Raw genomic sequence first — 11,613 nt, forward strand, 5'->3', positions numbered from 1 at the left:
CTTTTCTTTAGTAAAAATTAAAACAAGCAGTAATAAAGAGGCTTGAGCCTTTGCTGGGCTAAAAAGAAGCCCTTGTGCTAACTCGAGTCTCTATCATGGGTCAGGTCCAACCATCTTTCAAAGAAGTCACTTTCCTAGTGAGTTTTGCGTCAGATATGGAGCAGGTATGGGAGAGGAAGAAGGCTATCAAAGCTTTATCAAACAGGAGGAAAAGGGTCTTACGGGACATTTAGAAAAAAGTCAACAATAATGAATCACAGATTGTGCCACATACTCTAGGGATATGTAAAACCCATGCAAGAATAGTTAAGCCCTACAGAGAGGCAGCTGTTGAGAAGGGCAGCAGTCTGGCATGACATTTCCTTGGAGATCCTAGGAAGCAGAGATAGAATCTCCATCCAATAAGGATCCTGAGTGTGTGCTATTCATTCATTTTAGGAAAAAAGCTGTATGATCCTTTCCTCAACTCTCCTAAGCAGATCTTGATGAGTGCCCATATGCTGAGAGGGTACATCGAGTTGGGGTTAGGAGGTTCCAATGATCTTATTCTCACATATATGTGCATATATTTTTTTCTTAAAATAAATTCCATGATTTCATAAAGCTCTCATCTGCAATCAAATGCAAAAGCAGAGCATCCTACTTAGAGGCTCTGGAACACACATATCAATCAGCCTCAAAGCAAATTGGCCTTCCAGTCTCAGGTTAAGACTGGCTCAGTCCAGAAAGGTAAGGGAGACGCTTCTCTGGAATCCTGGGAGGCAGGAAGGTGTCCCTCAGATAGGTTTGTACAGCAGAGTTGTGACATACTTCTTCTTGTAGCGATGAGTTGCACTAAGAACCATGACGCTGTCCTGCAAGGGAAAGAGACAAATGCAGCTAATTCTTTCATACAGGCTCTTCACAGTCATTCATTTTAAACAGAGACAGTTTGATATAATAGAAAATGTTGACTTTTGAAGTCAAATAGGCTTGAGTTACAATTCTGACTCCAATCACAATACTGTATTTGTTGACTTAGGTAATCTTAACTACTCTAAGTCTTCTCCCCTCTCCCTCCATATCAAGGATAGCAACTACCATTAACATGGCTTTAATGATGAAATCAAAATATCTGGCACAGTATCTGATACAGAAAAGCCCAAATTCTCATGCTAATCTTAAAACCAGCAATCAATCAATCAAAGAAAAACAAAATGAAGAAATACGTCAACATTCATTTGTAAAAGGAAGTCTTAAATACTGTAAAAACAGCAACACAGAGAAGTGATCCTTTTGTAAAACCATTTTTTACTTCTAAACCAGATCTAATTCCTACTACTATTAGGAAGGAATTAAAAATGCTCTCTCTGATTTAGAGAATACTCAGGAAGCCCATTTTAGATCCCAACCCCCCCTAGAAAGACACTCAACCCAGTGAGTGAATAAATTTCAAAGAGCCTGAACATTAGAAGAGAAGCAGAAATGGGTTGAGATCAAGCTGAACTACAAAGATCAAGATCCCTGCCAAGATTAGAACCTGTATGAAGAAAGAAAGAAGGCCATTCCCTGGGCTTATGTTCCATATGAGGGATGTCCCACAGGAGCAGACAGGAGGCTCACGGACATCAATGTACAGCCAAAGAGTAGCCACAGCAGGTAAAACTCAATCAGAGCACAAAGAAAACATGCTAATCCGATTTAGAAAACAATGTATCCTGCCATCTTCTCCCACACTAATTATCCACAAGGAATGTTTCTCGGGTGAACATCCTGTAACAAGGATATGGCTGATCACAGTCGAAATATTACAGAAGGAAGGCAGGTTAAAAAAAAAAAAAAGCAAAAAACTCAACTTCAAGAAGAGTTTAGTAGAAACAAGGAGCACCTGAGAGAAAGAAAGAACTACTTGGAATGAACTGGCACAAAGGCAGGTAGGAAAGAGTATGGATGAAAGGGCATGGGTTAGGGTAAGAGGGCTGGACCTCAGTCCTGTATCTGGTACTTACTGGCAATTTGGCCTTCTCTGAGCCTTAGTTTCTTTATCTATAAAACAGGAGTTAAAAATAATACTTCACAAAGTTATAAAAATTAAATCCAATAATAGTTTAAAAGTACCATATAACCTGCACATCAATGAACTGCATCAATGAATTCCCTAATCTGCCCGTACCTCTCAGAAATAGAAATAATTTAAAAACAGATTACTGAGGCTCATCTATGTGTTAGGTTCTGTTGAGTCTATTCCAACTCATAGCAACCTCACATGATTTAAGAGTAAAACTGTTCCACTGGGTTTTCATGCCTGTAATCTGTTTGGGGGCAGATTGTTAGGTCTTTCTCCCAGGGAGCCACAGAGCGGGTTCAGAACTGACAATGTTTTAATTAGCAGCCAAGCACTTAACCAATCCACAATCAGGGCTGCCCATGTCCCATCGTAGAGGAATCTATCTGGAATCTCCGGATATAGAACCTCTGAATCTGTAGGTTTACAAACCTCTCTGCAGGTGATTCCATTAATGATCAGACTTGTCTGATCACTGACAGCCAAATCATCAAGACATGACAAGAGAGAGCAGCATGAGTATTTTCAACCCAAACTCTAAAGCAGCACAGAAGCCAGTGGACTCCAGAGCTGGAGGAGATAAGATTAAATGTGGTCACACTTCAGCTTTACCTAGTGTAGAGGATAGATAGAAGCACTTGAATATATATACTTCAGGGATCTGGAAGTAATTCATGTTCACCTTGAAGAAAGTGGAAGCATTCTCATTCACATTCTCTGAACCTAATGCTAAAACGGCTTTTTCTACAGATGTGATGTGAATAATATATTCCCAGGCCTCTCACCTTCAAGAATGAAATCCTACTACTATGAACTCAAACTCTAGTAAGTACTTGGTACAAAGTTACTAGTCACCTAAAAAGAAGCTGCCAAGCTAAAAAGGACTTTCAATCACAAGGCAACTAAAAGGTATAGAGATTGATAATGAGACTGCAATTGAAATGAATATTCAAAAACCAATTCTCATTAGTTAAAAAAAAATGTTTTCCTCCTAATACGTCATCATTACTGCCAGCTCCCACTTAAGTGAAGCAGGAGAGTAAGTAACCACTGGAGAACATGTGTGGCCCTTGACCTGTGCAGACCCAGGCCCATCACTTACCTTAATGGACAGTGCATAGAGATGGTTCAGCATAACATGATTGGGCTCAGGAAGCAAAGCTGGGTCACACTAAGAGGGAAAAAAAATTACTGAACTGAGTTAAATGTCTTAAACTAAAGAGTTAACTCTTCTTCAGAACTCTCTGGAATTAGTCAGAAACTGTGAATTTGTTTTCTCATTTTAAATGACGCATTAATTTCCATCTTAATTTATACCAATAATACATTCTCATTCTAGAGTTTTAAGGCAGAAATCCTATGCCTCAAAATATATTCATCTCCTTTGATAAGGTTACAATAAAATCTTTCTCATGATATACAGAAGGAAGATGTTTCAAGGTGAAAATTAATCTCAGTGGAATCAACTACTGGAATGATCAGAGATACAAATTATGTGCAGCTGAAAGGAATAAAAACTGTATTTCTGTTGTAAATCTTCAAATGATAAGTATTTCTTCAATTGTGTTGAAATAGAAGCCCCAGAAATTGATTCTAGCAATCCATAGTCCTAGGTCTGATTTTATATCAATAATAAAGATATTTTCAGTTTTAGTATCAGTACTTAAGGAAGCCACAACATAGCCCTAGAATAATAAATCTATATAGATAATGTTGTTGTAATAATATATACTTTCATACATTACATATGTGAAACTTACATAATTTATACTTTGATCACAACTTTGTTCCAACCTCTGAGATGACTTGACTTTGACCCAAATTGTCCTGGTTACTCCTAGATACTGTAGAGATGGTAGTTGTATACTCACAGAAATGTTAGTGTCCTTGTTAAGAATAACCTGGAGAAGGTGTGGAGGAAGGATGGGTGGAGATTTGAATCTCTCCTCAGACCGAAACACATACATTTCTTGACCATAAGGCCCCGGGGGTGAGCTGGAAAGGTCTGCAAGATATTGATCCAGATATGAGGAAAAGTTGGGAGAATTAGCAAATAGAGTAGAAAAAGCTGTCAACACATGGCAACCAATATTAAATATAAGGTGCCCTGTTGGCACAATGCTTAAACACTGCTAACTGAAAGGCTGGCAGTTCAAACCCATCAAATGGTTAGAAACTTCTAGCCACAAAAAGATGTTGGCAGTCTAATGCTACTTACAGCCATGAAAACTGTATAGGACAGGGCTATTCTGTTCTACTTGGTAGCTGAATAGGAACCAATTTAATGCCAATGGATTTGATTATGTGTGGTAGTGCTGATTGCCATCAAGTGGAGAACGACTCATAGCGACCTTATGAACAAAAGGCCTGAAGCCTTTCTCTAACTATCATCATTTATAAAAGTTCATAGTTTCCAGAGGCACATTGTTTAGGAAGTGGATGCAACTCAAAAATAATTGTAATCACATAAATTTCAGTTACACATATATACAACAAAAGAAAAAGAGGACTCATGTAGGGATATTTAGCATATCTTAATAACAACAAAACAAAATTAGAAAGGCCAAATGAGTTGCCCAAAGTTACATATGTTGTTGTTGTTGTTATATGCCGTTGAGGCACTTGCGACTCATAGCGACCCTATATACAACAGCCCTAAACCCTGCTCTATTCTGTGCCAATCACAATGCCTCTGACACACCCATCCCGATTACCCCAGTCACTGAATCAATCCACCTCATAGAGGGCCTTCCTCTCCTGCGCTGTCCCTCCACCCTCCCAAGCACGATGTCCCTCTCCAAGGACCTGTCCCTCCTTACAACATGCCCAAAGTATGTTAGACAGAGCCTCAGAATCTTTGCCTCCAGGGAGCCACCCGGTTTAACCCTTTCGAGGATGAATCTGTTTGTTTTCCTAGTTACATATATGGTTAAAAAAAGAACTGAATGTAGATTGTTCTTGTTAAAGTGCCATCAATCCGAGTACAACCCATAGGAACCCTATGAACAACAAATCTGAACCCTGTCCTATTCTGTGCCATTTTTATCATCCCCGAAACACTTAAGCCCATTGCCACAGTCACTATTATACCAGTTCACCTCACCAAGGATCTTCTTCTCTTTCACTGTCTCCCCACCTTTCAAGCATGATGCTCCTTTCCATGGAACAGCCTTTCCTAACAACATGCCTAAAGTACGTAAGATGAAGTTTCACCATCCTTGCCCATAAGGAGCATTCTAGTTGCACTTTCTCAAAACATAACAGTTTGGATTTTTAGCAGTCCATATTAAGTACTCTTCTCCAAGACCAAAATTCAAAGGCACCAGTTCTTCTACTGTCATCATTATTCATTTTCCAGCTCTCAAATGGATACCAGGTGACTAGAAAGATTATGACTTGAATCAGGCACACCTTAAGCCTTTAAATGGATATCACTGCTCTTCAGGACTTGGGAGAGTTCCTAGAAAGGAGACCTTTCCAATGCTGTATGTTTCCTTATCTCCTCACTGCTGGTACCAAGGGTGTTGATTGTGGGTCCAAGTAAGATGGAATCATTGATAATTTCAATCTTTTCTCCATCTTTCTTGACGTTGCCTATTGGTCCAGTGGAAAGGATTTTTGTTTTCTTGATGTTGTGATGTAATCCATACAGAAGGCTTTTTTTTTGTCTTTGACCTTCTGCAGCATCTCAAGTCCTTACTTTCATCAAGCAAGGCTGTAAATTAGAACTCATTATTTAAAGATTTCTAATAGAATTTATTCTAAGTCTCACTCCAGTGGATCAGATAACTAGATGAAACAGAGAAAAGAAAACTAACAAGAGAGGCACACAATTCTCTCTACAGTTACATGTCTATGACTCATTACTTGCTTTGCTACATTCATATCATGCAAATATTTCAAGTCATAAGTGAGCCTATTATTTCAGTATTTTAAAAATTATCTATCATTGCATAACACTGATACCAAAGCCAGGTAAAGATATCACTAAAAAAGAAAATTATAGGCCAATATTCCTCATGAACATAGATGAAAAAAAATTCCCAACAAAATCCTAGACAATAGAATCCAACATCATATAAAAAAAAAATCACTGATCATGATCAAATAGGATTCATATCAAGTATGCAAGGATAGTTCAACATAAGAAAAAGAGTTTAATCCACCACATAAATAAAAAACATACATAATCTTATCAATGGACTCAGAAAAGGAATTTGGCAAACTATAACCCCCATTTCTGATAGAAAAACATTAAAAAAATAGGAACCATGGAGAAATTCCTTAACACAATTAAAAGCACAAACATTATTCTCTATATAAAATTGTGGACATTATCCTTGGGAATGGGAACCAGATAAACCCAAAACAACTCAAACTAACTGCCAAAGAGTTGGAACTGACTCATAACTAATTCCACAGAGCGTTTTCCGGGGCTATAAATTGCATGAGAGGAGATTACACATCTTCATCTCAAGAAGGTGGTGGATGCGAACTGCCTACTTTTGGGTCAGCAGTGCAAGTGCTTACCTACTAGGCCATCAGAGCTCCCTAGAACCAGATAAAGTTGAACTTTATCAGCACTCCTATTCAATACTACACTGGAAGTCCCAGAGTAATAAGGCAATTCAATATGTACTTGAAGTCCCAGACAGAGCAATAAGGCAAGGAAAGGAAATAAGAAGAACTAAACTGGCAAAGAGGATGTAAACTATCTTTTTCAGCAAATGATATGATCTTCTATATACATAAAATGCCAGATTAAAAAAAAATTGTTTCGAATTTACTGATTCAGAAAAGTAGCAGGGTATAAGACAAACATCCACAAATCAGTTTGATTCTTTTACAGCAAAAGAAATTATGAAAAGGAAATGAAATGCGGGAAACAATACCATTTACAATTGTCCCCCAAAAGAGAAACTATTTAAGAATAAACCTAACCAGGCATATAAAAAACCTATACAATGAAAACTACAAAACACTACCAAAATCTACATATATGAAAAAACACACTATGCTTATGGATTGTTCATTGTTGTTATGTGCCGTCGAGTTGCTTGCGACTCATAGTGACCCTATGTACAACAGTTCTAAACTCTGCTCTGTCCTGTGCCAATCTCATTGTCTCTGACAAACTCATCCCGATTGCCCCAGTCACAGAATCAATCCACCTCCCAGAGGGCGTTCCCCTCTGCGCCTGCCCTCCACCCTCCCAAATATGATGTCCTTCTCCAAGGACCGGTCTCTCCTTACAGCATGACCAAAGTATGTCAGATGAGGCCTCAGAATCTTTGCCTCCAAGGAGCAGCCCAGTTTAACCCTCTCCAGGATTAATCTGTTTGTTTTCTTAGCAGTCCATGGTACGTACCCTCAGCACTCTTCTCCAACACCAAAGCTCAAAAGTATCACTTCTCCTTCTATCCTTCCTGGTCATTGTCCAGCTCTCTGATGCATAACAAGTGACTGCAAAGACCATGGCCTGTACCAGAAACATCTTAGTCTCCAGAGACACACCGTTGCTCTTTAGTACTTTAGGAAATTTAATGAAACAACATACGAGCAAGAGCCTATGGTGATGAAGGAAGAAGTCCAAGATGCTCTGAAAGAAATAGCAAAAAATAAGGCCCCAGGAATAGATGGTATACCAACTGACATATTTCAGCTAACAGACGTTGCCCTGGATGTGCTCAACAAGTTGTGTCAAGAAATCTTGAGAACAACCACTTGGCCAACTGACTGGAAGAGATCTATATTTGTTCCCATTCCAAAGGTGACCCAACAGAGTGTGGAAACTAGAGAACAATATCATTGATTTCATATGTAAGCAAGACTTTGCTGAAGCTTATCCAAAAATGAATGGAACAGCACATCAGCAGAGAACTGCCAGAAGTCCAGGCTGGGCTTAGAAGGGGTCGTGGTACTAGGGATACTGTAGCTAATTTAGATGGATCTTGGCTGAAAACAGGGAATACCAGAGGAATGTCTATCTGTGCTTCATTGATTATGCAAAGGTGTTTGACTGTGTGGACCAGAACAACTGTGGCTGACTCTGAGAAGAATGGGAATCCCAGAACACTTGATTGTGCTAATGTGAAACAGAGCAAGGAAACACTCCATGGTTCAAAATTGGGAAAGGCATACACCAGGGATATGTCCTGTCTCCATACCTTTTCAACCTGTATGCAGAACAGATCATCCGGGAGGCTGGGCTCTATGAGGAGATATGCAGCATCAGGACTGGTGGAAGATCTAACAACAATCTGCGTTATGCAGATGACACAAGCCTGCTTGCTAACACTGAGGAGGACCTGAAGTGCTTGCTGCTGAGGGTCAGGGACTGAGAGGAATTGAGTTCTGACTCTAGTCGTAAGAAGCTGTGCTACAATCCCAAAGGCACACAGTTTGAATCCACCAACTGCTCCATGGAAGAAGGATGGCAATCTCCTCCCGTGTGATTTACTGCCCCTGAAAACCCTCTCAAGGGTCAGCTATAAGTAGTTTCCAACTTGATAGCATGCAACATCAACAGGCTAAGAGGACAGGAAAACTTCAAAGTGGGGCTTGAGAAGACAAAATGAAGTACTATAAATGCAATGTGGAAAGACATATATTTGGAAAATTAAAAGAGAAGATTTGGTCTGCATTTCTCAAATTGAAAGAATTTTTTAAACAGTTCAAACACTGAGTTGCAAATCTTAAGGATTCTCTGGGCTAACTACTGAAAGAAGCATGGAATCATCAAAAGAAGATGGTAGGAATACAGTGTCACTGTACCTAAAATAATTGGTCATTTATCCATGTCAGAAGGTAGCATATGATTAAAAGCCAACAGTACTGAAAAACGAGACAGCCTGCATTGAAGGAGTGGGCAAAAGACAAGCTCCAAGAACTAACTGAAAACCAACTGAAATATTTCAAGAAAGAGTAGGAGAGTTCAGTCTTCTACGTTAAGAAATTTGGAAGACAATTATTTGGCAAACCAACTAGTTGTTATTCCCATTGAAAGGTGATTAAACACAATGTAGAAATTACCAAACAATGTCATACTTAAAGAAAGTCTTCCTGACGAAAACATAAAAATGGTTACAATAGTAACTGCCAGAAATTCAAGCTGGATTCAGAAGAGACCATGGAAAAATGTTATCATTGGACGCATTTGATATATTTTGGCTAAAACAGAGACTACCAAAAGATGTTTACCTGTGTTTCACTGACTATGCAAGAACATTTGATTTGTGTGGATCATAGAAAATTATGATTAACACTGTAAAAAAAGAATGAGAATTCTAGAACACTTAATTGTACTCACGTGAATCTATACCTATATAAAGAGAAAACTGTTCAAACAGAATAAGATGATACTGTGTAGTTTAAAATGAGGAATGGTATGTGCCAGGGTTGTACCCTTTAACCATACTTAATCAATCTGCATGCTCTGCAAATAATCCAAAAAGCTGTACTAAATTAAAAACAGGGCAAACAGTTTGGAAGAAGGTTCACTAACAACCTATGATAGCACTTACTGATAATCAAAGACTACACAGCTTCAGTATGGATTAAACCTCAACATGGAGACAGAAGGAAAAAAAAATCTTCACAACTGGACCAAAAAAGCAACATCATTATAAATGCAGAAAAGATTCAAGTTGTAAAAGATTACATATTTACTAGAATCTACAGCTATTGCCCATGGAAGCAGCACTCAAGAAATCAGATGTATTGCACAGAGAGAATCTGCTGCAGAAGACCTCTTTTCACAGTAAAGATTTGACTTTGTGGGCTAAGATGCCCATGACTCACGTCATGGTTTCAATTTCCTCACACATAGCAATGCTGAACAATGAATAAGAAAGCCTTCAGATGAATCAATTAATTTGATTACTATAGTGATGAATTCTTCTCTGTTCCCAATTTCTGAATTCCAGTCATCCATTATTATCAATGCATCTTGATTGCATGTTTCATCAATCTCCGACTGTAAAAGTTGGTAGAAATCTTCTATTTCCTCTTCCTTGGCTCTGGTTGTTGGTGCATATATCTGAATGACAGTGGTATTCACTGAACTTCCTTGTGTGCGTATGGATACTATCCTGTCACTCTAGATGGATCTATAAAGGACTTTTTTAACTATGAAAGCAACCCCATTTTTCCTCACCTTTTCATCTCCAGAGAAATATATCATATGATCATCTGACTCAAAATTCCCCATGCCAGTCCATCTCATCTCTCCAATGCCTAGTATGTCAATATTTATGTGTTCCATTTCTTCCTTAACAGTATCTAATTTTCCTACATTCATGGTTCTCACATTCAATGTTCCAATCACTAGTGTCTGCTTACAACTGTTCCTCTTCCTTTGCATTACCATACTTGTAAGCTCCACCTCAGTTGCCCTTTCTGTTAGTCTATGTTGGTTCTTTTGTACATAGGGTTTTCAGAGGCCTGCTATTTCAGAAGTGGATGGCAAATCCTTCTGTCTGTCTTAATCTTAATGTTCAGATTTACAGAAGTATCCAACAGGCAAGCATTTTACAGAAAAAGTGACAGATATATCCCTTATTGTGAAATTAACTATTGCGTTCAGTGTTGTCCCTGCCCTTGTCAAAAGTGTCTTGACCCACTTATTTCCCTGCTCCACCATTCATCAAGATACCCATCCACTTCTACCCACTCCTTTCAACATCTATATCCCATTGTCCAGGACTTGATCTGATAGCTTATATCTGAAGCTTCCTTGGCTTCTGTGATTCCAAACATGTTAGCTGCTGACTGGAAAAGATCTATACTTGTTCCCATTCCAAAGAAGGATGACCCAACAGAACATGGAAACTATAGAACAATATCATTGATTTCACATGCAAGCAAGATTCTACTGAAGATTATCCAAAAACGACTGGAACCACATCAACAGAGAACTACCGGAAGTCCAGGCTAGGTTTAGAAGGGGTCGTGGTACTAAGGATATTGTCGCTAATGTTAGATGGATCTTGGCTGAAAGCAGGGAGGACCAGAGGAATGTCTATCTGTGCTTCATTGATTATGCAAAGATATTTGCCTGTGTGGATCATAAGAAACTGTGGCTGACTCTGAGAAGAATGGGAATCCCAGAACACTTGATTGTGTTTGTGCGAAACCTATACTCGGACTAAGGGGCAGTCATCAGAACAGTGCAGGGTAACACTGCATGGTTCAAAATTGGGAAGGGCATACACCAAGGATGTGTCCTGTCTCCAATACCTTTCAACCTGTATGCAGAACAGATGATCTGGGAGGCTGGGCTCTATGAGGAGAAATGCAGCATCAGGATTGATGGAAGATCTCTCAACAATCTGTGTTATGCAGATGACACAACCCTGCTTGCTGAAACTGAGGAGGACTTGAGCACTTGTTGCAGAGAGTCAAGGACTACAGCCTTCAATATGGATTGAGGCTCAATGTCAAGAAGACCAAGATTCTCACCACTGGACCAATTGGCAGCATCACGATGGATGGTAAAGAGATTGAGATTGTTCACAGCTTTAGTTTGCTTGGCTCCACAGTCAACACTCTTGGCACCAGCAGCCAGGAAA

General features: G+C 39.1%; 1 protein-coding gene across 1 annotated transcript in view; it reads right to left on the reverse strand.

Annotated features, from left to right (window-relative positions):
• Positions 1 to 320: 320 nt before the first annotated feature.
• PRKAB2 (protein kinase, AMP-activated, beta 2 non-catalytic subunit) overlaps positions 321 to 11,613 on the reverse strand; it is a 26,123-nt gene continuing 14,830 nt past the window's right edge. Inside the window, exons 5-7 of the mRNA XM_006900325.1 lie at positions 3,916 to 4,049; positions 3,147 to 3,215; positions 321 to 854 (exon numbers count right to left, since the gene is read on the reverse strand). Of these exons, the coding sequence (XP_006900387.1) occupies positions 777 to 854; positions 3,147 to 3,215; positions 3,916 to 4,049 (281 nt within the window). The 3' untranslated portion in view covers positions 321 to 776. The remainder of the gene's footprint in view (positions 855 to 3,146; positions 3,216 to 3,915; positions 4,050 to 11,613) is intronic.

This window comes from Elephantulus edwardii, unplaced genomic scaffold (assembly GCF_000299155.1).
Source record: "Elephantulus edwardii isolate Elephantulus edwardi_28Jun2011 unplaced genomic scaffold, EleEdw1.0 scaffold00280, whole genome shotgun sequence".
Classification (NCBI taxonomy): domain Eukaryota; kingdom Metazoa; phylum Chordata; class Mammalia; order Macroscelidea; family Macroscelididae; genus Elephantulus; species Elephantulus edwardii.